The 27596-nt window shown below is 43.0% G+C and overlaps 1 protein-coding gene and 1 long non-coding RNA gene across 2 annotated transcripts; one reads left to right on the plus strand and one right to left on the minus strand.

Moving 5' to 3' along the window:
• klf13 (Kruppel like factor 13) lies at positions 1–23860 on the minus strand. Its single transcript, XM_086027731.1, has 2 exons — positions 23043–23860; positions 1–6238 (listed from the first exon to the last, which is right to left on the minus strand). Exons 1-2 carry the CDS (start codon positions 23494–23496, stop codon positions 5886–5888), a joined length of 807 nt encoding a protein of 268 aa, XP_085883857.1. The 5' UTR covers positions 23497–23860; the 3' UTR covers positions 1–5885.
• LOC147148716 (uncharacterized) lies at positions 19486–27326 on the plus strand. The gene is made up of 3 exons (XR_015086424.1): positions 19486–19576; positions 20882–26835; positions 26930–27326. It is a non-coding gene; the product is annotated as an uncharacterized LOC147148716 (long non-coding RNA).
• Positions 27327–27596: the final 270 nt, after the last annotated feature.

The following is a 27596-nucleotide window of genomic DNA, read 5'->3' on the forward strand; positions in this document are numbered from 1 at the left end:
AACAAATAACCCACCGTTTATTTGTGCTATTTGTCGAGCAGAAGCTACACCATGTGTTTGGAAAAATAGGAACAAAGAGCAAAAATAGTTTTTTTTAAAGAGGTATGATCCTGAAAACTACACACACTTTTGATATACCACCAAAAGAAATCAATAGTAGAAATTAGGATTAAATACGGACTGCTGCTACACACGTGGACAAAAAATAAAAAGCTGCTAGGAGATGGTTTTTATAACCTTTACCTTTTATGTGCTTGTCTGTAATTTTCTTTACAACTGCCTGAGAGACAACTCTCTCCTCCGCTTCCTCTGGTCCATTTTTAGTATGGTACACATCATATAACCAAGCAGCATAGTAGCTACTTGTCACCCTTTAAATAGACTGACTGACTGGATTACAAATTTGAACACACCTTGGTTGAAAATGTCTTTGTGGTCACAATAATTTCAATCTTTTGTAGGGTTAGCAGCATTTTTGTACAGGCCTGTTTCATGAGTTTTTCTTTTTCTTTTTAACACGTAATTCTGTTGAACCACAATTCAAAAGCAATGTCATGAGTTTTAAAGGTTAATTTTCATTATGTTTTTAAAAATGTATTATTACTTTTGTCAGATTTCAAGTGATTTCTTTGACCACTGTGTGTTTTTCTTTCATTAACAGAGCGGTACAAACCATTTTGTCCATGCGCGTGTAACACCCACAGTCTCTAATTTTAAGGAAAACAAATCTAAATAAGAAAATGAGACATTCTGTGTGAAATGAATATACATAGAGGTCAGGAAGTTTCATTTACTAACTGTCGTCCACCACTCAAACATTCCCTGTTCGTGGAATGTGGAGGAATTTGGGAGGACAAGCCTACATGGAAGTAAGCGTCCATCACTCTGACATCAACAGCTCTCTGGTGAGTGGATGGCTGTTCTTTTTAACAAAACACATAATTCAACCATCAATGACCTGAACATGATGGAATGATGGACACATACACCCCCCCCCCCCCCAAAAAAAAAGCTATATTACTATTTGTCATTAAAACAAACAACCCAAAAAAACGGTAAAAATGTACAAAATGGTGTTCAATGGCCTTTTGTGTTGATTTGTTCAAGTAGTTTTGGTACAGTGAGAGCATGGATGGAAGGATGGATTGGGACATTTCCTCTTTCACATGTTGTCATGTTAAGACCACTGTGTGTATGCGTTGTGTGTATGTGTTTTTTTAGGGGGGGGTTTCATTTCAGCCACAGGGAGCCCAAATTGCGACTCAGGCAGGATGTTGTGAAGACATAAGAGGCAGGTGGGCCTCGAGGATGGGAGGGAGGCGTTCAGTGGACACTGACCAGCAGTGAGAACAAATAATGCCGTTAAGACCCATACTGTATATAACTCATGGAACCTGAGGTAATTGTGCAGTTTATGGGTTAAGAAAGCATTCAAACCTGCACAAAAAGCCGCTCAACAGCAATTAAGAGAATTGAAAACCTTTTTTCCCAGTGGTTTCTCTTACTAAAAGTGAATGGACTGTGGCTGCATTGGATCGAAGGGATGTTTTGCCTTGTGGGAGATGTGACAGAGCTGCTTCTTTGAAAAGAAAGATGGCTGCCAGGGAGGGGGCGAGCTGGGAGACAAGTCCCGCCATTCATGGACGTACACCTGCCGGAGTTGTTAACATGCGCGTGGCGCCCGGGGAGAGGGGTGAAACGAGTCCTCTCCACTTGCCATGGCAACGGTCTGGATGGATGCGATGGGATCAAAGCAACACGGATGGCTGCATTTCCAAGCACGAGGATGCACACTGTACCAGTTTGGATTAGCGGTGCCTGTTTGCATGGTGGTTTGTTTTTTTTTTTCCCCCGACTTATCGTGGCATGTGCGGCTAGACACACAAGTGAACTTTCTCACTGGGGCGGCACAACACCAAGATGATATGATTTTTTTGCTCGGAGGGATTAGAGAAAGCAGCTGTTTAACGGTGTGAGATTTGTCCCAGTGCTTGCCTGAGATGAAGGGTGCTCCAAGTACCAGAAATCTTCGTATACCGCGGGAAATTATACTATTTCAATTAATTGGTCGGGAAATTATCATTTATTTGCTAAAAATAATTGTTCGTCTATCTATACCTGTGTATAGTGACAAGCGGAACGATTAAATGCTCTTCCACTAGGTAACAAAAGGTATAATTAACCTGTATGTTATTTGAATAAAATGGGAACATTACTTATTCATAATTAATATTGTAGATATTAACAATCTGTTTCCGACCAGTTTCTTTATGAGTAATTGGATTTTTTTTTTATTCTAGATATCTGTAAAATAATTGTGAATTATTATAGTCGAAACCAGAGTTATCTGTCATTCTGTTTTGCGATATCTGCAAAGGGATTCGCCAAGGACATGATGACCACAATGATGTCACTTTTGCCATTCATGTGTAAGGGAGCAATAGCCACTAGTAAATTCAAGATATCTGCAACAGAAATGTATATTCTCTGTAGCTGTAACTTTGGTTTAAGATATCTGAAAAGGGGGCATTGTATTGAGTGAAATACAGACATCTTGAACTGGACTTATCAGTCAGAATCAAATTGTAGATTTCAAACAATGCTGTCACAGATATTCACCATTCACATAGCAGAGAACCGCAAACGAATTGTAGATATCAGTAATGGCAAACCTCATACATCTGAATGGCAAAAGTGGCATCATTTGTCTTAGGCAAATTAACTTATCTGAAATTCTAATTCTGGAATAGAAGAATGTAGTATAAAATGTTAGGCAAAACTAAAACCGTTTGCATAGTGCTGTATACCCCTTTTGTGACGTTTTTCTTTGGTGGTGTGCCGTGAGAATATTCAAATGTAAAGTTTATTACTCAAAAATTTAGTCGGGTGAAATTTCAGGATGATCTTGATGTCCAACTGTTCAGTGTTTCAGTATTTCTTGCACAACTTGCTGTTCTCTGAGCCGCTTTCACACACACGATAGAAATACATTTCTGGTATTTCAGCTAGCAAGGTAACTCATACAAATACAGTATGTTAAGTATACATGTATTGTTTTCCAACAATACTTAACTATTAAAAATTTCATATCGCTGGCATCAGGCCAAAACCTTGCACCTCCAAAATGGTCACTTTTCAGAAGACCGAAAAATGTCAACTTTGTTCAACCATTAGCATTGGCTTGTGAAAGAAAACAAGCCATTTGAAACACTTTAGATTGGTCAATAATGTGTCAAGAATAACACCTACACGTGTGGACCGACCAATAGTATAGATTTTTTTTTTAATATATGGAATTCACCAAAATGTGACTTACAAGATTTTGGCCCGACGCCAGCGATATGTAGGCGAACTGTGGGTGGAATAGCAAAGTCTGCTACCAAAATGAGTGTGCGATGTACGCATTGCACCTGATCAAGATACACCCCCCCCCCCTTTTTATTCTCACCCACGTTCTCTCTTTGTAGGAAATCACGTCTTCCTTGACCATTACTCCATCTTGGTTTATCCTAAGTGATAAAATACAATATACTGCATGTTCAGCCTCAAAAGCATATACAGGCTCACCATTCACCATCACTGGGCATCCATTGATTAGTTCGTTCAATGTGAAGAGGTGAGTGGCCATCTATTTTTTTTGCCATGGTCCAGTCCAAGTCGGGTTCGGTGGTGTTGACAAGGAACTGAACAGAATAATGGATGTCTTGAAAATTGAACAGTTGGACATTAGCATTTTAAAGTTTAGAGAAGGTCAAACGAAGTTGACCTGTAGTGCTTATAGTGCATTTTGGGTTCATCTTGAAATTTCATCCAAAAGCCGAATATCCCTAACTTTCTGTGACTAGTGTCTATGGCTCAGCTCAATGGTGAAACACCGTCTAGGTAATATTGTTGCTCCCTCCCAAGTTGGTCAGTCATTTGCATAAGCAGGAAACGAGGGCGTCTCCTCCTCTGCTCAAGTTGTGATAAACCTCTCCTCTTGTTTATCAGGAGTCGCCTTAACCCGTCTGAACGTGGTAGATAGCTCCACCGACACTTTGCACTGTGTTTAACCCCCAAGTTCCTTTAAAGTTGACAGCTTGACGCCTTGACGGGACAGGTAGAGCCAGACGGGTGACATGCTAGCCCTCATGACGCTTCTCGTGGGATATTTTGCTGACCTCAAATCATCCCAGCTCCTCACTTATTGTAGTTTCTGGTACTTTTTTTTCCCCAGTATGCTTGTATGAGGGATACATATAGTCGTCCCTTTGTGTCAATTTTTATTTAAACAGCTGCTTTGAAACCTATCTATCCAATTCTGGGTGTTTGCCGCAATAAATGTCCACCGAGAGAATGGATGTTGCAAGAGCGGGGTAGTGTCTTTAAAAGTCGACATTTTTCTGCGCTGCCGTTCTTTATAAACGGCTCTGACATTCCATTTTCCCGGAGGTGGTATCAGAGCCGTAACGGCTATTGTCGCTGTCAGACAAATATTTTAAACCAGACGTCATCGCTGACGTCTTCTATTCAATTATCTGATTGCAGGATGCAGTCGACATGCGCGTCAAACCTCACACGGTTTTAACAATACGTCCCTTCACCTGGTTCCGTGTAACAAGGCAAAGACGGATAAATGGCGGGGGGGGCTTTTTTTACAGCTCTGATGCATCAAATTATGCTTTTTTTCTTTAAGAAGGAAGTGAGCTAACGTAAAAAGAGTGCAATATTGTGTTGAGTGTAAGGCTGTATATATATATATATATACACGTGTATGTGTGTGTGTGTGTTGTGTATAATTATACATATATATTTAGACATACATGACATGTATGTGTGTGGACTGCCTGTTTCTCTCCATTCGTTCAAGCTAACAAGGCCATCCCTGAGCAGGGCGAGAAATCCAACCAGCGGTTGAACTTCGGAGTAAAGTGATGAGTATATTGTGCATTTTGTGTGAAGTATTGTGGTGTTAAGAGAAACTGTCTTCAATCCTGAGGTGTGTGGTTTTATTGTCTTTTTTAGTGTGTGCACACTAAAAAAAAAAATGCTGGGTTGTTTTCCTCACCCACTCGCTAGGTAGGATTTTGAGCAGATTGGGTTACTTTTACCCAAGGTTGGGTTCATTATTTTGACCCAACAGATTGTGTTGAAGATTGGATTTGGGCGGGCTGAAGAGCTGAAGCTGGTTGCCGGCTGGATGGCTCAGTGGGTAGCAGCGGCATACTGTGGGGACCCCTGACACGGGAAAGTGTCTTTTTAGTCTTCTTAGAAAATGTTGGTAATATTTTGTGTTGTTTTTAACCACAGCTATACTTATAACCTGAAAACCCATTTCTTGCTAGCTTTAACTCATCAATATGGGTAATTTTTACCCCTTGTTGGATCAAAATCTTGACCCGACCCAATGCGCTGGTTATAACCCTAACCCTGCACTGGCTGCATCCCTTTTGGACTCAGTGCTGTGTTAGCTGTTTCACCCAATTTGGGTTACTTTTGACCCAACAGTTTAAAGAGTGTGTGTGTGTGTGCCCTTTCTCATCACTTGTTTTAAAAAAAAAAAAAAAAAGAACAATGAAAGACAAACATTTTGATAAGACTCATCCGGGCGTCTGTTGTCTTTCCTCTAAGTCATGTTGAGTTGTTGCACGCAGACAATTAGAAGAAAAGTCAAGACATATGGTCAAGAATGTAAATATTGCCATCTGGGAAAGGCATTACCTTCTTATATGATCACACATGTCATTGCACTACAATAAGCAGTTCTGTACAGTAGGGTACACCACAGCAAGCGCGGGATTAGCAAAGAAGGGGGTTGCCGCTGACAAGTGTGCAACAACACGAGTATTATCATGACGAGAACACGCGCCTCGGCCGCGCTGGAGGCGGAAAGTGCGAAGTTCAGTTTAAGGCGAGCTGGCGGGGCTGAGGGCGGGGCTGAGGGCGGGGCTGAGGGTGGGGCTGGAGGCGTCCGAGCGGCTGTAATCGCTGAGGGAGCCGGGGCGCGCGGCGTGGCCCGCCACCCCGCCGACGACCCCACCCACCCCGCCGCCGTGGGGCCTCTTGAGCATACCAGGCTGGAAATCCGAGTGGCGCCGGGCGTGCTTCATCAGGTGGTCGCTTCGCATAAAGCGCTTGTCGCAAAGTGGGCAGCCGAACTTCTTTTCTCCCGTGTGGGTGCGGTAGTGGCGGGCCAGCTCGTCGGAGCGGGCAAACTTCTTACTGCAGTCTGGCCAGGTACAAGGGAATGGACGCTCTCCTGGACAAAACAAAAACAAGACTTTGTTAGTGGGTGACAGCATAAACTGTGGCAAATTTGGACAACTTAATGTGAATTTGGACACCACGTGCAGTCGAGTTGTGCAGGAAGTGACGTCATGCGGCCGAAAATGCGGCCTTCGGAGGACCCAACCTGTGAATTTGGACACAGCCATTGTCACTATTCTCAAGTGACTTAAGAGACTTAGTCAACCGAAATGATATTAGTTTTAGCTGTGAATATTGTGATACCGTCTGTTAGATATGGTGCTCCGCCGTTTGTGTTCAATTAACTTTTGCTTGAAGGGTTCTAAAACCACGCTATGTAGATGCTAATTGTTATCATGTCTATGGCGTTTTTCATTGTATGTTAGCATTAAGCTAGCAGAAGGCAAAGTTGTGTGGTTGTTTTGCTTGATGTGTAATTCTCTTCGTTTTGTTTAGTTGACAGTAAACTTCAACTGGGAGTGGCAAAAATCAGCTTTTCACTTGTTCACTATTTGCCAAAGTGCTGCTTATTGTGAAGTGAACTGAGTTCACTACCAACATGCCAAAGCAAAAAAATAAAAAAATCTTCTAAATCTCGAAAAACATTTAAGTTGGCTCATTCACATCTCAGTGACTCAGGAGTGCCTGCCTGCATTGAGTGCAAAAATAAACAACCACATTAAATGTTTTATCTTCCATTTTCAAAAAAACAACAACAAAAAACCATGTGCTTTCATTTACTTCTTAATCGCCCCCACAGAGTTCCTCCACCCATGATTTAGCAACTAAACTGGGCCAAGGTCCAGTGCCACTTTCAAGTGCAGCCCAGTGACCGGCTACCAGACTACATTGTGTGAAACAATATCATGCAGACACAGGTGCATCTCCCGCAGGAGTGAGGCCCCTGCCATCATGTCAGAGCAAAAAGGTAAGCAGAGCTGCGTTGAATTTTGCTGGATGCACAGAATAGCGTGAACAAGCTCGGTGAAGTTGATGATGTATCATTGTTGACACATCCATGCAGTGTAGTGTATAAACAGTTGCCGTCACCAAAAATAAAATGTTTTTATTGTCTTCTTGTACGTTTATTTTTTTTCTACACTGGGCTCTCCTTTTGCAAGTAGATGCTGCTGTAGTCATGGTAACAAACGCCACTCGCCATTGGCCGGAGGCGGTGTGTCCGGTCTCTCAATTGAATTATTGGACCCAGCACCTTAAAAAGTGCACATTTCAGTCAGACAATAAACAGTGTGTTAAGTATGCTGGAATTCTTGTATGTCATAGACATGTTTTTAAAACATCTGTGAATTATTCCAAATTGTAAAATAATAATAAGTTTCGATTACAGAATGAGTTGGATTCCTTTTTCTGGTCACAGTTGCAGATATTTGCCACAGGACAGCCTTCGTGGGGCTGAATTGTAAAATGCTGCATAAGCCAATGAAAAACAAGCATACATACACCAGACACACCCACTAAACAAGTCAGCCAACTGTTTTAAGACACCGTTGTTTATACACATTTTTTTCAAAGTTGCTATTAACTACAACAACCACTGCTGCCAACAAATTTTGATTATGCTTTGACTGATATTTATGTGTATTTGTTTATTGCAAGTGAACCCCCCCTCCCAAAATTGTCAATAACTTTGGTGTGTATTATCAAGATGATCCGAGGATTTACTGATTAACTTCAAATTAAGACACATCCATTCACTATCGACAAGAAAGCTTAATTCAATCACTCATTAAAAAAACAATCAGATGAAACATGATACAATGAATTAATAAGATGGAAAAATAAGGTTATGAAACCGAATTTGAAATTAAAATGTGTAAATGAAAATCTAACCTCCGGTCATCAAAGAGGAATTAGAATCAATTCTGCATCAAAGTCGTGGGCCTGTGGCCATGTGGTAGACAGATGACGTCGTCCAATTTGACCTTGCCAATTGTCTGCAAGTATTTCAAAATGTGATTGTGTTCATATTTGTGCTCATAACAAGTTGGTTCTCCTGATAGCAAACCACAGTGACGCATGGTGAAACGCTTACGCATAGCGGGACGCTTGTGGTCTGACATCTCATGAACATGACCGAAACCTCACAACAGCTCAGTTCAGGAAGCATCATAGGTATGCTGATATATTTTATTTTTTTGCAACACCTATTCTGATTTGAAATTCCCAATGTTAGAACGTTAATCATAACATATCCTCTGTATCAGTAATTGGCTGCCCGGGCCAGGTGTCCTAAACAACTATCAGAAGCACTGACCTACATTTACAACCGGAATTCTGAATTTTGTTCCATGAAATTGGATTAATTATCCTCAACAGTCTATTCTCTTGATTTCATAGCATTTCTCTTGGTTGCACTGCTTCCACTGTATGTAGACTTTTTATTATTATTTTTTTGATCCAATGAGATTTCAGCGTCCATGTGTTGCCATGTCAATCTAATCTGCCGAGACCCTTCAAATTCAGTAGTGCTGGCCGACGTAACTCAAAGACCCTGCAAAGTGAAAATAAGCAGTTATCTTTAAACCTTTAGAATGAATTTGAAAACAAATCTACGGGTTTACTTTATAGTCTAAAACTATTTTAGCAATGAGACTGTTTCTTTAACCAAGCATTCTCTTATCTGATTGGTTGCTCAGAACACGTCAAGTTCAACTAGCAAAACACATCTGTCGTAGTCTGCAGACATTAATACATTGACTAAACAGTTTATGTGGTTTGTATTGTATGTATTTTATTGTTTTTTAAAATGTTTTTGTCATGTTGTTAGACAAATGTCGGTTTTATTATGGTCACAGATTACAGATTCCTTCCAATGGGATTTTGCATTGTTTGGTAGGGTTTAATACTTGATTATCATGCACCTTCGAGGAATATCTGAAAGCTAAAACGCTGTGGAGTGCCTTTAAAACAGCCATTAACCCTGACGCCGTTGAATTCTCCAGATGCGTTCACAATGGCCGCCCCACCCATTTTCCAGTGTGTAACTGTGAGTCGACGTGTGGGAAAATTACACCCTCCCCCCATTCATCGCGCAATAAAAGTGGGCTTTGACACAAATCTACTCAAAGCCAGATGGCACTATATATCTTGTGGTTTCCTTCCATTCTATATAATGTGGAAACATTGTGTATGGAGCCTCAATGCAGCCTCGCCATGTTTTTGGCTTGACAATAAAGGGTCGTATTCCTCTCAGTACAACAAAGCACAGTATTTAGATATTGTTTTGTTTTTTTGCTTTTTTCCGCAACTATGTGTGGTGATGATAAAGAAGTAAACACACTTGCATGTTTGAAAGTGCTGTGACAAATGAGCACATGAGAGCGGGCCTGCCAAATGCTGTCTTTGTTCTGCGGTTTCCCTCAAGGCCACAATGGAAAGAGTTGCTACTCAGCATCAAACGCTCCTCGTACGCTACCTGATGCCAGCGTGTCTCAAGCAACAAGAAGTTGGTACGCGAGTAGCCTCGCAGGCCATCGCCCTACCGCCCCTGCGATACTGCAACAAAACGTGCAGACAGACAGAGCAAGTCTAGACAGCCTGCTCTGTGTTCCTGCCTCGGACGCCTCACCTCAGCTGTAGGCAAACCCACTCGGTCCTTCCCACTTCTGCTCCCGCAGGCTCAAATGGGTCTATGTTAATTTACGACTGTATTTCCATTCAAATGTTTTATCGCAGCCAATGCAAAGTGCTGGAGCGTCTCTTCTGGATAGAATTCAAAGCTGTAAATTATCCGAGCCTACAGAAACATACTAGTGAGTGTTACTTCTATGGCCCTAATCTCATTGATGAGCATCATGATGGTCTGATTTCATACCTTATTAGCAAGAGGAACAGCCGGCGCGGCCACCTGGCACTGCAAAAAAAAAACGAGTTAGTGGCTAAAAAAGTGGAGCTAAGCTCTACAGGCTGCTTAAGGCTCAGTAACCAGTGTAACAGATCCAACAACATTAATATTTAACCAGACACCAGAGAGCCAGGCTGAGATGTCCCCAAGTCCTATAACAGCGATGATGCAGCCATGATGGAAGCATCGGGTATCCAACGGCAACCCGCTGTGACGCTTCAAATTATTTAGAGCTTTGTCACTACTGGGGATTGATGGACAAGATGTCCCTTTTCTTTTAACCTTCCCACCTAGTAACTTCTGGATAAATTTAACGCCAGACTTAACCTCTAAAAAGAATGTCATGCCACAAATCATAATGTGGGATTTTCACAACTGGCCATTCCGCCTATGTGACGGACCAGTCCATCCATCCGCCCATATTGTAGGCGATAAACGATAGAAGGGAACCTTGAAAAAAGAAACGGATTAAGCATAGTCGGAAGCCCGTTTTTTCGTCTATGTTATCAGCTATCGTCTATTTTCGCGGTGAGACTTCAATGGCCACGGTGAGGTTTCCGTTTCCCGTTGGCCGTGGCCGAGGTTTCTGGGTCCTAAATGGAAGACGCATTTAGTCCGGCCGCAGTGACGCTTTTATGCCGCGACCCAAAGTTCAATGCTTTTCAATGAGCGGAGAGTTTCTTTTCATTAACTTGACCGCCATCTCGACTTGGGACGTCATTTTGGGGTAAACTCGGAATTGTCCGTAGGCGATTACTATTTGTTCCGGCCGGACAAAAAGGCGGATAAACGGACGGTGGAAGGGTACCCCGGCTGCAGGCGGAAGGCGATAAACAGACCGGGAAATGTTAGGAAAATGACCAGCTCTGGAATTTATTCCTGGAAGTTCCTAGGGAGATTAAGGGAAGAGCTACTTTGATCTTTAGTGGAAATAAGGCAATGGTTGGGTGCAAACAAAGCCATTAGTTAGCGTCCTGTCTGTAAGGAATGTGACAAGACTAATTTATTCGTCCTGATCCTCTCGGGCCATGTATGCACAGACACATGAATTTTTAGGGTGGTTTTGGATATTATCCGTTTAAAAGAATAAAGCTCCTGTTCAAGTATTCCAAAAAGGGAACCGAAAGCATTTGTTTGGCATTTTCACTCTATATTTCCTCAATTAGTGGCATCCTTTCAAATAATTGCCAATCTCAATTAATCAACAGGTATTTGTTGAGGAAAAATGATGAAAACTATTATTTTATAACACTATAAAAAAATCACAAATAACAGCACCCACACACCCCTATCCACTAAATGCTGACTAATCAATTTGTTTTGTCTTCTCCTTTTTTTTCTTATGTATATAGCGCATTTCATACACAAGGTAACTCAATGTGCTTCACATAATTAAAAGTACACCATTTAAAAGCATTTACAAACAAAAGAACTTCAGACATTTCAAAACAAAGTAAGGAAATGAAAGGAAAGTACAATGCATGAAAAAGATTTTGGAAATGCTTTCTAAGACTTCATTCATCGGTTTCCTTGAACTTCAGGAGATTTGCGGAACCTCTGACGGAATATCCACTTAGCAACATAAGTTAAAAAAGAAGGAACTGAAAATGAAAAACATTTATTTTTGCTTGGTTAAACAACAGGGTCGGCGCCATGACTGACGTCGGTTCCATGACTGACTCTACCCCATTCCCACATTTTAAATTTCCTTTCTTTAGTTTTCTTTAATTTGTGTTTATTGTTTTGTTAACACATATATTCTCAAGTATGGTCAACAACATTCCAGAGTAAATTGCTGTCTGAAAACAGCCCAAAAATGATCTAAACTAGTGTTCTAGATATAGGTAAAAATTTACAAAATTTGGAGATCCATGCTTTTCATTGGACAGCAAAGTTATATTGCCTTTTTCGCAAATGCTTTTGATTGGGTAATTCCTTAGTTGGGTGTTAGGGATTACGTCACCTGTTGCTTAAATGCATTTTCATGTTGGCTAATGCCGTAGGGTAAACAATGATCTTTGGGTCTGTAAAAATATATACAGTTCATACACGTGGATCCGTGGGGGAAAAAGAGGCCAGCTTCCCTTACCGTGCCACCACACACACATGCGCACACACGCGGATTGGTTGTCCCATCCTTGGCTGCTTGCCACATCCAGGGTGTGGTAGGTCTTTCTCAGAATGTGTCAGTTCGAAAGGGCGGAGAGACAAGGTGGGGGTCAGTACTGAGGAAAGAATTGCCTAACGAACACAGTGACCCATTTACCCGTCAAGGGAGTTACGTCATGTGACGCCAACTGTATTTCTACCAAGAACTGGCATGGAGGGGGGGAACACTAGTGCTCCATGCGATGTGATTATGTCACAGGTACTGTAGTTATATAAGCGTTCACTTTGAGGCCACTGGGTCAGTAAATAAACTGCTTATCTCTGACCCTCCCCCACATCCTTAGTTCCTTCACGCCTAAGACACGGGGATCATCGGTTTCGGCAGAAAGGGTTAAACCGGAGTCCTGAAAGCCGGCTTGGTCCCAGCGTAGGCGAGATCTAATCACTTCTTTGACATGAGCAACAGTGCGACAACTCGGCTCAGTCACCTGCTCCAACAAAACGCTCCAGCATATCAAATAGGAGCAGATAACATTCCTGGTGTGTCCTCGGGCACGAAAGCAACATGTGACACCACCATAGGAGAGCAAACACATCTTGTAGGGTGAGAAAGGGGGGGGTCTCTCTGCAAATCTCAGACAAAACCACAAAGTGCAGTCTAAACCTGCGCGGACTTTTATCATGCAAACATCTTATGGATGGGGAGGCTACATTGGTTAGTTCAGTGCCCATTAGAGTAGCAGTCACTTTGCCTCAGCTCTTTAGTAGTCAGCCAGCACGGCAACAAATGAGAGACTAGTTCCAGTGGTCGGACTTGGCACACATCTTAAATATGGTTGCTCACAGCAGACTTTGACCTCGAATCAACCCGGAGCCCGCCTCTGTGCCAGCAGACACCTGTGAGAGTGGATAGCGTGAAAATGACGAGCTCAGTCTGGTATGAACCCTTGCTGCTCTCTCTTCATGCCTTAACTGAGATGGTGATGACACTTAAGGTGCAATAAATAAATATAGATTGTTACCAGTCCATAAAGTGTTGGCTGTATGCTTCAACAAAAAAACAACGGCTTGTCAATGGGGTGGTAATGTCAAAGTTGCTGCTTTTGTACCCTGGACGTTTACAGCTAGCGGCTGTATGGACAGTTTCCATAAAGCAGTTTTATTTGGTACTGTGAGGTACGCTTTTGCCAGTGTTTCTAGAGTAAACTCTTCCGAACTACCCGACCTATACCGTGGCGCTTTTATGCAGCCTTTCATTGTGGTAGCGGTCAGTAGGGCGTTAAATGTGCAGCGTGGCGCTAGACACTGCTGTCCAGTTACACCAACATAGAACCGAATCGTCCGTGTTACAATAGCAAGTAAGAGTCGAATAGGGAGACAAGACTCCAAGCAGCATTTGTGTCATGATGCGTTCATCTCCTTGGTTTAGTTCAGTGGAAAGTTCTGCCCTGTCTCGCTGCCGGGATATCGCACTATTTACAAAGCAGGCACATTATCATCATCATCAACGAACAGCAGATGCACACCAGAACACCAATGTGAAGAATAGCGTAGAAAACCAGATTGAACTGAACCTGTTAGGGCAGTGATTCTCCAAATGTAGCGCACGGACTACGACTGCTACATAGAAGAATCCCTAAATTAAAAATCAGACCAAGAACGAACCGCGGTTCTTCAGTGCCTTGAGGGACAAAAATGTACACTACAAAATGTCTACTCTCTCCCACAACCCTTATCTATTTATCTTGTACCCCTATATGTTCCAGCGTGTGAAACAGCAGCGACAAAGGGCGGGGTCAAGTGCGTGTGACGGAAACTCGGCTCCAGATTCTCAGGAGAGGACTCTAAAAACATGGAGATCTATTATCTTTTGTTGTTATTGAGACGGACCATTGAATAGGCTGCCAGACCTCGTGGGCCTTATAGCTGTCAGGTTGGGAACAATAGCGGCAGCCTGGCTCCCAGCAGGAGGAGTGCTCCTGTAATGCATTTCAATCAGACAGGCTGCACGTACTAACCGTAACGCTCTTCCCTCAAGCCGCACTGCACGGGAATATTGACATTCAGTCTGGAGACACGTAGCGTTGTTGTGTTTGACTGTCCGATTCCTGCATACACTTAGCCGTACATTACTTCATCGCCTTAACTCTTAAGGGAGCGGCAGGGATGGTCTCGCCTGCATTGACCAGCTCATCAAATTTGCCTCATTTAGTATGAGTGGGCACTCGCTTTTAAGCCTTGAGTGCATGCTGAAACAACGTGCAGTCTCCTTATCCTTTCAATCCTGGTTAACTAAGGACATGCAAACAGTCGTCGCCATTATTATGTGTTTATAGTGTCTCCGCAGAGGCAGGTGCAAGCAGGGATGCCCCATTACCTGCAAGCGGTGGGCCCGCAGGACAAAGCCGGCTCGTTTTGCTGATGGAGTCTGACATTAGAGCTCATATGAAAGACACAACCTTGGAGGAGGTAGAAGAAGAACAACGGAACTGCGGAAAACCCAAGAGGCCTCAGCACTGCTCGATAAGACGAGATACAGACAGAGATGATGTTAGCCTTCTACCTGATGGTATTTAAGTGGAAGAGGTTTGTCCGATGCCATTTTATCAGACTGGAAGTGGTTGTTTATGACATGACAAAGGCATGCTCGGGATTAGAAGCGCAAACTTTCAGATTTAATTTCAAGATCGGGATCACTTAGGCAAACTTTCACTTTTTAATTTGATTGCAAATCCTTTGCAGTCAATTGCAGCCTGAAGTCTGGAACGCATAGACATCACCAGAAACCAGATTTCATCCCAGGTGATGCTCTGGCAGGTCTCAACCGCTACTATCATCAGTTCCTGCTTATCCTTGAGGCACTTCCCTTCAGTTTTGTCTTGAGAAAATGAAACGCATGCTCAATTGGATTCAGGTCAGGTGATTGACGTTGCCATTGCGTAACATTCCACTTGCTTGCCTTAAAAAACACTGGTTGCTTTGACAATATGCTTTGGGTCATTGTCCCATTTGCAATGTGAAGCACCGTCCAATGAGTTCTGCAATCGGCTGATCATGAGCAGGTAATATTGCCCAAAACACTTCACAATTCATCCTACTGCTTTTGTCATATCCTCAATAAATACGGGGGAACAAGTTCCATTGGCCGTCATGTACGTCCATGCCATGGCACTACCATCACCATGCTTCATTAATAAGGTGATATTATATGAAGAATAATGTTGGATCAAACCTGGGAACTGGGCGATCGCCTAGAGACATCCCCAACTTGTCGGCTGGCGTTGATAAGTCAGCATTGTTTCTGCAAGCCCATGTGAACAGAGAATTTTTGGGGGGACAAGGCGGCATGCCATTCATCCGTTTGCTATACAGTAAAGCCGGTCTGTGGCGGGGCACAGCCCCTATGCCTCTCAAAATGTGAAAGACCACGAGCATTGACAAATTCCAAAACAATTTATAATTGCTGATATTAATAGTTTAAATCATACATGCAGTATACAAAAAACTATGACCCCAAAACACTTTGTCCTACAGTTAATTGATTTTTTGTTTTGTGACAAAGACTCTTAGCTCCTCCCTAACGCAAAGACGCGAGTCCCTCAATTGATATGTATCACGTCAACATACTTCCTTGACACTGATTACTACGTTCCTATTAGCAAGGGCTTTGGTGCTATCTTGTGGCATATTAGAGCGTTATAAAAAGAGCAACAAAAAAAAAGCTATAGCTATAAAAAGTTAGTTTGTGAATAGCGGAGGTTCACCGTACCACTTATCCAGGTCAGTGTAACGGCAGGGCAGAATTTAGTGACAATTCTTCCCACTGTTGCCGCACAAAGGTCAGATATGTTAACCATTATCCTACTGTTCCCCACAATGTTGTCATCTATACAAACAAAACATCCAACCTTCCATCCATTTGATATTACTGATCCCTATCCAAGCTTTATTTGGACAAGAGGTTGGGTATACCCTGGACTGGTCAGTGAAAACACAAAACACTAAGGACTTCCCCGTTTTGACTAGGTCAATTTCCTGTCCTTCATTGACGATTTCATTGGATTCTCTTCACGTTGTGCCAAAGGCCACGCCCCAATGTGCCAGACAAATGCACATGCTCCGGTTTACCACAACAACAAGGGAACGCGCTTTATTATACATCCCATAATGAGCATTATGTAGCCCTGCAAGAAACTAAAAATTCCATTTAGCTCCTCAGCTTTCGTCTTGAAGCAGCAGCGCGGACCAAGTCAGAACCCAAAACTCGCAGATGGGACCCCGTGATCGCCTAACAGGGGTGCCCTCTGCCGCAGAGGTCTCATCCTTTCAAACGGTAATCAGATTAGCCGCAGATGCAACTGAATACAGTAAATGACCTACATCAATGGAGGGCATTGACAGTGAATATATACCACAACTCACCCCGCCCCCACCCTTCCGCACTCGGCGCTCTCCGTCTTTTGCGACAGAGCCGTTGCTCGCGTGCGAGAGGTGGTTTGTTGGTTTTTCGACAGTGTGCAGCGTTCCACAGGTCTGAATCCCTTTCTTCCTGCCACTGGTAATGAACACCACCTCGCAAGTCCTCACCGCCACAACACAACACGCTCCAGCACCTATTTTTCTTTTGCAGCCCCAAGGCTGTAGGGAGGGGCCGCTGGGTGGGAAGAACAGAGAGGCTTTTATAGGAATTATTCAGTGCTACAGTACCTAAAGAATACACGCGCCTGTGGGCAATTGAAATCAGCGTGGCCATGGAAGTGAATGACAGGGGCCTTTCTGTGTTAGGAGTGGCCATCATGCGTGCTTGGCCGATTAATCACAGTTAAATCGGGTTGATGCTACAACATTAGCCAAGAAACATCCAGTTAGCTCCAAAGTGCGCAAACTGTATGTAGGTTAAAATATGAATGTCACATGTGTGTCCTTTACAGTGCAGTAATACAGCACCACGTGATTAGAACAAGCACGACAGTGGCTTACACTTGGGTGTTATTTACATCCCTGGGATCCGGTGGATTAACTAATACCTTGTTTCCAACGGACACATTACATCCAGCTGCACGGACTTCAAGCAAACAGGAAGTGTATTTGAGTTGATGGAATGACCACAAGGCTCAATGAAGCTTTAGTTTGAGTTTTTTTTTAAAAATAGCCACCCAAAAGGAGATCAGGATGTACACCTTAACACAATTCACTCGTTTCATATGGATCAGGTTTAGCACCCCAATCTTGATTAGATACCCAATGGATTCCAACAAGAGAAAGCACATTGACCGCAGTGGAGATGTAGTAAAGTTGGGTGGCGGCCTTCTGCTTCGACCATTTTGGGTGGGGAACAGGACAAAGAGATGGATGCAATGGAAATGCACACCTAAAAGTCTTCTTTAGTGAGCTACAGGCAAAAAACCTAAAGCCACAATATAGCTAAAACGTGTACACTAAATGCTAATTTGGGGCCGCAAAATACTAGTCATTTGTAGGTTGCAAATAGTTATAACAACATAAGAACAAAATACTACTTTGTGGCGACATAGTAGGTCAAATGTGTGCAAAAGATAAGAATTACAACACATGCACGCATGCACACATCCACTTTAGAGGTAGAAGACATCGCGTATTGCATTTAGCCAAGATGCGCTACATTTTCTTACCCAGACATCCCAAGCCATTCCAGGGAATGATTTTGAAACCTACACATTTGTGCAAATGTTAGACCTACATTTTGGCCACAAATGAGCATTTTATGTTATGCAATATCTACATTGTGACCACAGTTGTTTCTTTTCATTCTCATGTCATGTCTAGGGATCCATACTTACTCAAGAACTAAAGCCTCATTTTCCAGCGTGCAGTAACGTTTGGTTCGGAGTTCAGACTGATGTGGCATATTTTGAAAGCTGCTATTCCACATTTCACCATCTTAAGATGCCAATTGGTGTGGTTCTAATGTGTGAACACTGTTTTCCCCCAATTGGTCATTATGTGCCTTGTTTACAGATCATGTCCAGGTGTGTCGCTTTCTCTTGTCGCTGTGCTGCTGTAATGGCGCAGTGATGCCCATCCCTTCCGTATTCACCATGCCGTCCAAATACAAGCCTGCTAAGGATTTACCGGTCTTAGTCCAACAGTGGTGATCCATATTGACACCTACAATTTGGTGGGAAATGTAGCTAGCAACAGCATGCTGGTCATGGGGTCACAACTAAAATTGGTACAAAAGTGAAGTCTCATGGTAAGAATATTTCTGTCTGGGCCAAAGCAATGGACAAAATGACAGATATTTTTAGGGGTAGTGGGTTAGAATGTAGCCTGAGACTGAAGAACAGGAGTGATTTTTTTTTTTTTGTTTACTGAAGGGTCCAATACAGAGGTCAGATTTTGTTACAAAAAAATTCTTCCTCCTCTCTTAAGCTATGCAGACAGCATTCCTTGACGCCTCCTGTTTGCAGGAAACAGGAAACGGCTGAGTTTCTCCTGACAACATTGGGCGAAAATATGGGTCAGCTGGGAGAGCGTGGTGGAAATCCTGCCATGTGGCAGGTAGACACACTGACCTCTTGTACCCGTGTAACATTTTGACTTAGGACGAGACCCAGACTCAAGCACGGGCGGGAAACCCCCATCTCCACCCTGCTACCTCATCCCCTCCACATCGGGATACTGTGCACTCTTTGTCGCGGCACAAGCCAAAATGTTAAACCGCTGGAAGAGCTGCAGTACATATAATCTCTTTCTGTTGCTCCTTTTTCCTGTGTGGAAATTATGATAATTTAAAAAAATGGCCTACACTAATCACAGCTTCACACGTGTACAGAAATAGAGTGCAAGCATGAATACAGGATTGTAAATGACAGTGGATCTGTGCTGCCAGGTGCTGCCACTTATTTATATTTTTTTTAGGGCGGGGAAAATAATAAAAAGCTATACAAGCACCTCACTGTATCAGAGGTACCCCCAGCAGACCGCAAAAGAGGCCCAGACAAAAACTCAAACCAGCTGTAAAATATGCCATTAGGCGCTTTGTCTTTAAGAATTATTGACCCTGATCCTCCTCCGCCATTATGCCAAGCATTTTAGAAGAGGTCCTATATACTGTCAAGACGGCCTTTTGTGAGACCACTTAGCAGGGGGGGCACAGGAGGCCCAGCCTGTTGTTTTATGAAGACATGACTTGTAATGAGCTTGTCAGGGTTCAAGTCTCCTTAGGAAATAGCAGACTACATGACATAACCAAAGCACAGTAATGAGGCATGCACGCAGTACATCGTGTACTCACTAACCACAAAACACCACAAGAAGCTCATGGGAAAACCGGTCTTCATCGTTAGGAATAGTTATGCCTCCGACGAGCCGCACAGGATGGCAAGATCACAACAGGTGAGATAGTTTTACAACATGAATATAAACCTGAGGTGGCATTTTATGTCTGCTTTGGACACTACAGGATGCGTTGCACAGGAGCCCCGCCTCCAATGCTGTCTGGTAACCTTGGACACAACCCACATGCACACGCACAACGACCATAGTGCTTAAGGAAGATTATTATCATGCCACGGACAAATTGTGGGTACAAGTCTTTTTTTATTTGTCACAATGATGGTTCATTTTGAAATGATATTTTTTAACATTTTAAATATTGCTATCCCTGAACCACTTCATTTTGCACATGTCATTTTTTTTGTTGGAATAGGTGAATACGATATCAGGTATCAGTATCGGGCCAATACCTGTTTTATTTCAAGGTAGTGTTGTACTTGCGAAGGATGTCGGTACCAACCACCGATTAAGCAAAAAAAAAAATCTGACATTGAGTTAATCATCCTTGCCAGTAGTTGGTGCTATCCTGCGGCCATTTGACACATTGGTGAGTCATCATGTGGTCTTTGCTCAAAATGATCTGTCATTGTGTGAACTGAAATTTATGTATCATAAATAGTTGTGGTATCGGTATTTGGTATTGGTATCGTGAGCAATCACGAGTAAATACTGATACTGGTATTGGTGTGATTTCTGGCATAATCTTTGGACTTCTAATCAAATCAAAGTATACTTAAAATAGAAAAATGTGCCACAAGGCCTCAGAGTCACGTTCTGATAAAAGATACACAGCCGACAAATACAAATTGCCCTTGTACAGGGTAGGAATAATTTTGGTCTTCAATCACAATCCTGTTAACCGGCACCAAATTATACACATTCTTATCTTTTATCTGCACCTGCATTACAATCGTCATGGAATTGCCATCGGTTCTTTTTTGTCTGGTGCCACAGACATCACAGTTAAGTACTTGTTGTATAATAACTAACAAATAAATATAAAACCAAGTAATGATTAAGTCAGAGTGTAATTGAAGTAGCTGGGAAATGGCCAAAAGCAGCTACGTGTAAATGTTTTGAATTGAAAAGAAGTCGTCTATTAACACACATGACCTTTCAAAAAGTCTTACAAAAATCGAAATAAATCTTGCTCCTTACAATATATTGCTACTTGGTTAATTTTGAAAAAGTAATGATAGTTTTTCAGCATACGTCAAAGTGTAGGTCTGGTTTGAGCTCCTCTTCCACTGCCAACTCACATAAACAAAGACCGCAATGACGGCATTTACACAAGTAGGAACGTCTGGTACTTGGCTCTCTTTGTTGGGAGGCTATAAAAGTGTCCCCCCCACTCTGCAATTACAGGCTGGAACTGACTACGCTGGCGATCGGCGCTCTCTTCGCTCAACTACTCTGATCTGGAGGGAAGCACAGCCAGAGTCTGTCTGTGTGAAGAGCACTGCAAGCTTGGCTGAGGCAGCTCGGCTGAACTCAGATGACCCACATTCGGTGCCCGTCCAATGCAGGAGCGGAACGCCTCGTTATTTCTCACAGATTATGAGACACGCGCCAATTGCAAGTTACGGGAAGGCGTCCAAATACAACGTTTGCTATAAGTCAGAGGTGTCAAACTCAAGGCCCGGGGGCCAGATGCGGCAAACGACATCATTTTTTTTTGTGGCCCCCAAAGGCAAATCATGCGCTTGACTTCATGTTTTTTTCCAAATTGGCTTCACTTTTACAAACACTAAGCATTATTGCAAGCATTTTTTGTTACCAAATCCCTGAGATATACCAGTGTGGTCAAACCATCTGGGGGGTAACATGTTTGACACAAAAAATCCTGAAGAAATGCAGCATTAGAGCCCAAACAGATGATCCAGCAATTTTCTGCCTTTCCCTTGTACGCAAAACGCAGCCAAGTGTGACACTCCCACAACTGTATGTGCCTTCATGTTACCGTGGCATCCCGTGATCAGATAATTTGATGCATGAAAGGAGACATCTGGTGAGATGTAAAAAAATGCTCGTCAGACAACCACGCTTGCTTTCAACGCAACATGGCAGGAAATGTGAGTCTTGCTTCCTTCCGCATGTCCATGTTCTGTCCATTTTTTACCTTCAGTTGTAGCACCACACCAAAGGCAGGGCAGAGGTGTGTAGTTTGGTTTGACTCACTAAACCGAGGACCCCGACACACAATGGCAAATGCAGACGAACAAAGAACTCTTTTCAGAGGATAAAGAATACATGACTGAGTTTTGTGATTACTGTCCGCTTATATGTGTTGCTTTGTGTTCAAATATCTGTTGCCTGAAGGATTATAACGCCACCACGTCTATGGCTTTTTCTATCATGTTTAGCATTAAGCTAGCAGGAGCATTTCTGAGTCTAAGTTGTTCACTTGTTTGAAATACACAAAATGTAATCCTCTTTGTTTGACAGAAAACGTGAACAGCTTGAAGCCACTATAACTATCTGCCCAACTGCTGTTTATTGTGAAGGCAATTGATGTGAGTTCAATGCAATGGCCAACATGACATAGCAGGCATTACATTCCATAGGAAATATCTAGGTCATTACGTACGTTTCCTATAATCATGTCAGTGTTTATCACATCCAAGAGGCATAAATGATCACCCATTATGCCATTCATGTGCTTGTCAACAATGAATTGGCGCATAATCTGATCACAAAGCAAGGAGGGGTTGTGGACCCCGTTTAATCTTGGAAGGCTGTGATAAAATGAGGCTTTCCTTTCAACACAATCACCTTTGTGAGACCGGAGCATGAGTGGCGATTACATGGTGCATGTGTGTCATATGTGCTGCAGAGGGCTGTTTGTGTGCGTGCGAAGGATAGGAAAAGAAAGGGAAGGGCTTGGAGGAGCTGCAGAGAGAAGGCGAGGCGCCTCAGTCTGGTCTGGGCTCAGCTAGTAGAGTCTGTTGCTGGCCAGATCAGCTGGCAGCCTGTCTAGCGGGGGTGTGGCACATCACAACAAAGGGCTTTGGGCAGACACAGCTCTTATCAACCCCCTCAATTTTGACTCGCATCTACATCCTTGACCACCGCTCCTCGTGTGGCTTATCCACAGGAATGCAAAGCAAACCTATGGCGCTCCTTTGAGAAGGTCACAGGGATGCTTTGTACTTGCGGAACTTTTAGGTTGCTGGTGTAATCATTTAGTCTCGAGACGTAATTGAAGTTGTTGCAATTACTGAGCGCATAACAGAGCAAGAATAGGAAAACAAGGGCCGGAAGTCTGCATTGTGTGTGCACTGGCGCTGCAGCTCGACTTAGCGAGGGGATGGCTGGTGAGTGGAGGAGCACTGCGAGACGCGAGTGGGAGTGGCACTATTTTCGGCTCCCACCCTCCGCGCAAACCAAGAAGGAAAGTTCACCCAAGTTGCGGGGAACAATGAGAGCAACCGAAACACGAACACACAATGACAAGCAGGTTAAATGTGTAATCCGTTCAATTCAAGCACGTTTCCGCGCAACTATCAAGAGCACAAGTGCAACTGACCTGTGTGCGTCCGCAAGTGCGCCTTGAGGTGCGACGATTTGCCATAAACTTTTTCGCAACCTGAATAGTGGCATTTGTGCTTTTTCTGTGGGGACTCGGGCTCGTTGCGACCTCTCGATCTTTTGCCCCTTTGTTTGAGCGATGGATCCGAGATGGTGATGGTAGGTGTGGCACAGTTTGCATCCTCCGTCAGGCCGGCCTGGCTCTCCTCCTTGCTCCTCGCCTGCTCGCCGAGAACGCCGTTGGGAGTCTGCTGGTTAAAATCCGCCAGGATCCGGGCCACCACGTACAGGGAGGAGTTGTCCTTCACCACGGGTTCTTTGGCGTCCTCCGGGTTCCTCGTGGAGGAAGGCGACGGGTTCTCCGGCTTCATCTCCCGGTTGTTGCTCCTCGGAGCGTGGACGACCGCACGGCTGGACATCGAGACAAGGCACTCCGCTGCGAAGTGATCCATGACGTCTTTCAAAGAACCCCCCCCACTATGACATCCAAAAAAAGAAAACGATGGCGTGGCGTGCGTGGGGGGAGAAAAGAACTTGTTCCGTGGTTCCCTTTGTGTGGCGGATAGAAGGAGGTGGTTCTCATCAGAGAGACTTTACGCTCTTCATACCCGGCTTTCCGAGTCTCGTCAGTAATAACATCCTGCGTGACGATCGCAAGCGCGCACAAGTCCCCTGAGTGAAGGAGATGAAAAGAAAAAGACGAAAGTCTTTGTTAGTGCGGCAACTCTTGAAAGTTGGATGTGTGAACTCGTCCCATGGTTGCTTCAGACGCTCTCCAGCATATAGTGAGAGTGTCTCGGAGCGCCTGTCCCTGCAGCCTGTATCCATGCTGGGGGCGTGTCCTGCACCGGCACCGCGCTGCTGCATCGTCACCGCGCCAAGCTCTCATTGGGTGCAGCGTGACCCAAAAGACTCCGACACGCAGACACTTTCAAAGTCTCACCACAGGTTGCCACTTGGTGCGTTCGGATGGTCAGAGGAATGCCGCCACGTTTTGTAGCATCGTGTAGTTTGCGGTGCATGACGATTTGAGATGACAAAATGCATAGAGAGGAAGCGTGGTACCCTAGCGTGTCTGCAAAGCAGTTCGGAAGTTTGGGGTTCGACTCACCGATCCGGCCTTGCAGGATGGAGTTTGCATGTTCTGATATAGCCTATTCCGCTTCCGCCCACATTCCTCAAACATGCAAGCAGGTTCATTAAAGACTAATTGTGAATAGCCTCTTCCATGTCCAGTGATCCAGCCTTCAACAACCAAGGGTTTGAACAGTAAAAAAATAATACACACTGTATTTTTTCTCCCAAAGCAAAGTGTTCTCATGCATAAAAATTGCAATTCAAGGACGGCACAAAACTGTGGAACAGCAAACGAACATTAATAAGTGCAAGAACTCATTTTCTGCATTTTTTTTTCTCCACAAAAATCAACTCACTGAAAATTTTAACATTAGTCAAGTACAATGTTTGTCCTGCATGCCATTACAAATCCGCAAAAAAATATTGGGCCAACTCCCGTTGTAGTACAGGGAAATATAAAACCCCATGTAGGCACAACTAAGCCATGTCTGCCAACTGTAGTGGACTCCGCAAATAGCTGTGTTTCATTGATGCCCACTGAAATACATTTTGGGAAAATAAGCTTTTCTTTTTTTGTGAACCCCAAAAATTATTGATAGGCTTTGCTTTCATTTCATGGTTGATGGTTCTGACAACATGGTGCTGATGAATCTTTGAGTAGCACTCAGAGATATATGTCATATGAGAACATTTCCAATCACATTCTTACCAATCAAATATGCATGTAGCACTTCTCCCAGACTTACTCGTACAACCGTACGCCACACAATGTGGAATTTTTGCTATCGAGACAGTGAATACCGTAATGTAAAAACACCACAGAGAAATCAATGTATTGAAGTTAGATCTTAAGCGAGTGGCAACAGTGGCTTGGCTTCTCCCTATGGCAAGTAAGCGGCATTGTAATACTATGGCAATATTCACCATTGCACGATGACATAGGTTAGGAAAAGGGGAGTGGAACTCATGTGTGATGGAAAAATATTACACACAGTTAGACATGACAACATTCAAAATCTTATTGATTTAGCTGCATTACTAACTTCCAATTGCTGATTTGGTTCAGAAGACTTTGGACTAATGTAAAAGATGCTTTTAAATGCATCCATGATGGGTTGTATAGTACAACCCCAATTGAAGTTGGGATGTTGTGATAAGCATAAATATAAACAGAGTACAATCATTTGCAAATCATGTTCAACCTATATTTAATTGTAAACACTACAAAGACAAGATATTTAATGTTCAAACGGATAAACTTTGTTTTTGGCAAATAATCAGGAATTTCAAATGTTATGGCTGCAACACATTCCAAAAAAAGCTGGGACAGGGTCATGTTTACCACTGTGTTACATCCTCTTTCTTTTTAACAACATCAGTGAACGTTTGTGAACTGATGACACATCAGTAAATGTTGACGCTTTGTAGGTGGAATTCTTTCCCATTCTTGCTTGATGTACAGCTTCAGCTGTTCAGCAGTCCATTGTCGTATTTTACGCTTCATAATACGCCACACATTTTCAATGGGAGACAGGTCTGGATTGCAGGCAGGTCATTCGAGTACCTGTACTCTTTTACTACGAAGCCACGCTGCTGTAACACGTGTGGAATGTGGTTTGGCATTATCTGGAAAAAGATGTTGATTGGATGGCAGCATATGTTTCTTCAAAACCTGTATGTACCTTTCAGCATTAATAGTGCCTTCACAGATGTATAAGTTAACCATGCCAACGGCACTAACACAGCCACTTACCATCACAGATGCTGGCTTTTGAACTTTGCGTGCATAACAGTGCAGATGGTTCTTTTCCTCTTTGGCCCGGAGGACGCGACATCCACAATTTCCAAAAACAATTTGAAATGTGGACTCGTCAGACCAAAGAACACTTTTCCATGGCCTTTGCTTTGTATAGTAGAGTTTTAAGCAGTCATGGGCATTCGGTCCCAGACTGACACTCATTGTGTGGATGGAGGACGGAGGACGAGAAGTTTTTTAAAAAGGACGGACTAAGCAAGAACGGAAGTGGGTTTTCGTCCGTCCCTGCAATCGTCCCTAATCGGGTCAAGTACCGACTGACGTATTGTGTTAGGTTCTTTTAAAAAGAACAACCACTGTCCCTTTTGCTGTACCACAACACTGCAGTTCTTTTTTTTCTTTTCATGTGTGTTGCAGTAGCATTGTACTCACAGGCATAGTCTGCCCTCTAATGGTTGAACACGTGTAATAGCATGGATTACGACATAGGCCGCCAGACAATTTTGTTTTGTTAACCAACTGTTAATATTTAGAACATGCCTTATCCCTTGGCATGCGAAGTAAATCCTTGTGTAGGACATTTCTGGAGTGTAAAGAATCTCTCCAAACCGTCATTCATGCTCACGCCAGCACCGCCGTACACTTGAAGCTATGACCCGGAAGTGGAATTATTTCGTTCTCCTACCAAAATAACATTGCGTTACTTTGCAATAATTATTTTTTATCACAAAATAACACAATATAAACTGAAAATGTATTTGTGTTATAAATGCACAAATGGTTTGTACTAGAACGCAATAGTATTTCTTTCTAAATCCATTTTAAAGATTCTCGAGATGTCCCCTGGCGGGCTCCGTAGTCTGATGACTGACGGCGGTTGTGTTGGCAGACAAATGCTATCTTGGTTGAACAGTTGTAAACAATTCAATCCACTCACAATACTCCCAGCCGACAGACGGTAAGTGGATGTGAATAGGAAATCAACCAGTTAATTAGCTTTAAATAATGCTTATGAATGATGAAACCTCGGACATTTTATTTTCCTTTTTCAGACGGGGTCGGAGGACGATTATTTTTATGAATAAGGATGGAGGGTTCCGGTCTGTTTATCGCCATCCGCTGCAGCTGGGTACCCTTCTGCCGTCCGTCTAGCCGACTTTTATTCAAACCGTACCAAATAATAATCGCCTATCGGTCATTTTAAACGCGCTTCTGCTAGCGTTTCCGTCGACCAACTTCCATTGACATTGGTTTTCTAAAGTGTTCCATGAGGTGATATTCTTTAAACATTGACGTCTGTTTTGATGCAGTGCATTCCTCAACTTTCTTCTTTTTTGCCACCTGTCTCAGTTTTTTGGGAACGTGTTGTCGCCATAAAATTCTGTGTTCATAATTATTTGCTAAAAACAATAAAGTTAATCAGTTTGAACATTTAATATGTTCTCTTTGTAGTGTATTCAATTAAATGTAGGCTGAACATAATTTGCAAAGTATTGTATTTTGTTTTTATTTACATTTTACACAACGTCCCAACGTCAATGGAATTGGGGTTGTAAATATAATTCAAAATAATTGTGTTTGTTGAATAAATTAACCCATCCACCAGAATGATTTGCACGTTAAATACGCAATTCTTGTGCAGGTTTTTCACGAGTTGACGTCAGTACAAACCGCAGTGAAATATTTTGCCCAGCCCGGTGTAACATTAATAGTGTGCAC

Source organism: Filicampus tigris, chromosome 4 (assembly GCF_054856515.1).
Source record: "Filicampus tigris isolate MCC_2025a chromosome 4, RoL_Ftig_1.0, whole genome shotgun sequence".
Lineage (NCBI taxonomy): Eukaryota > Metazoa > Chordata > Actinopteri > Syngnathiformes > Syngnathidae > Filicampus > Filicampus tigris.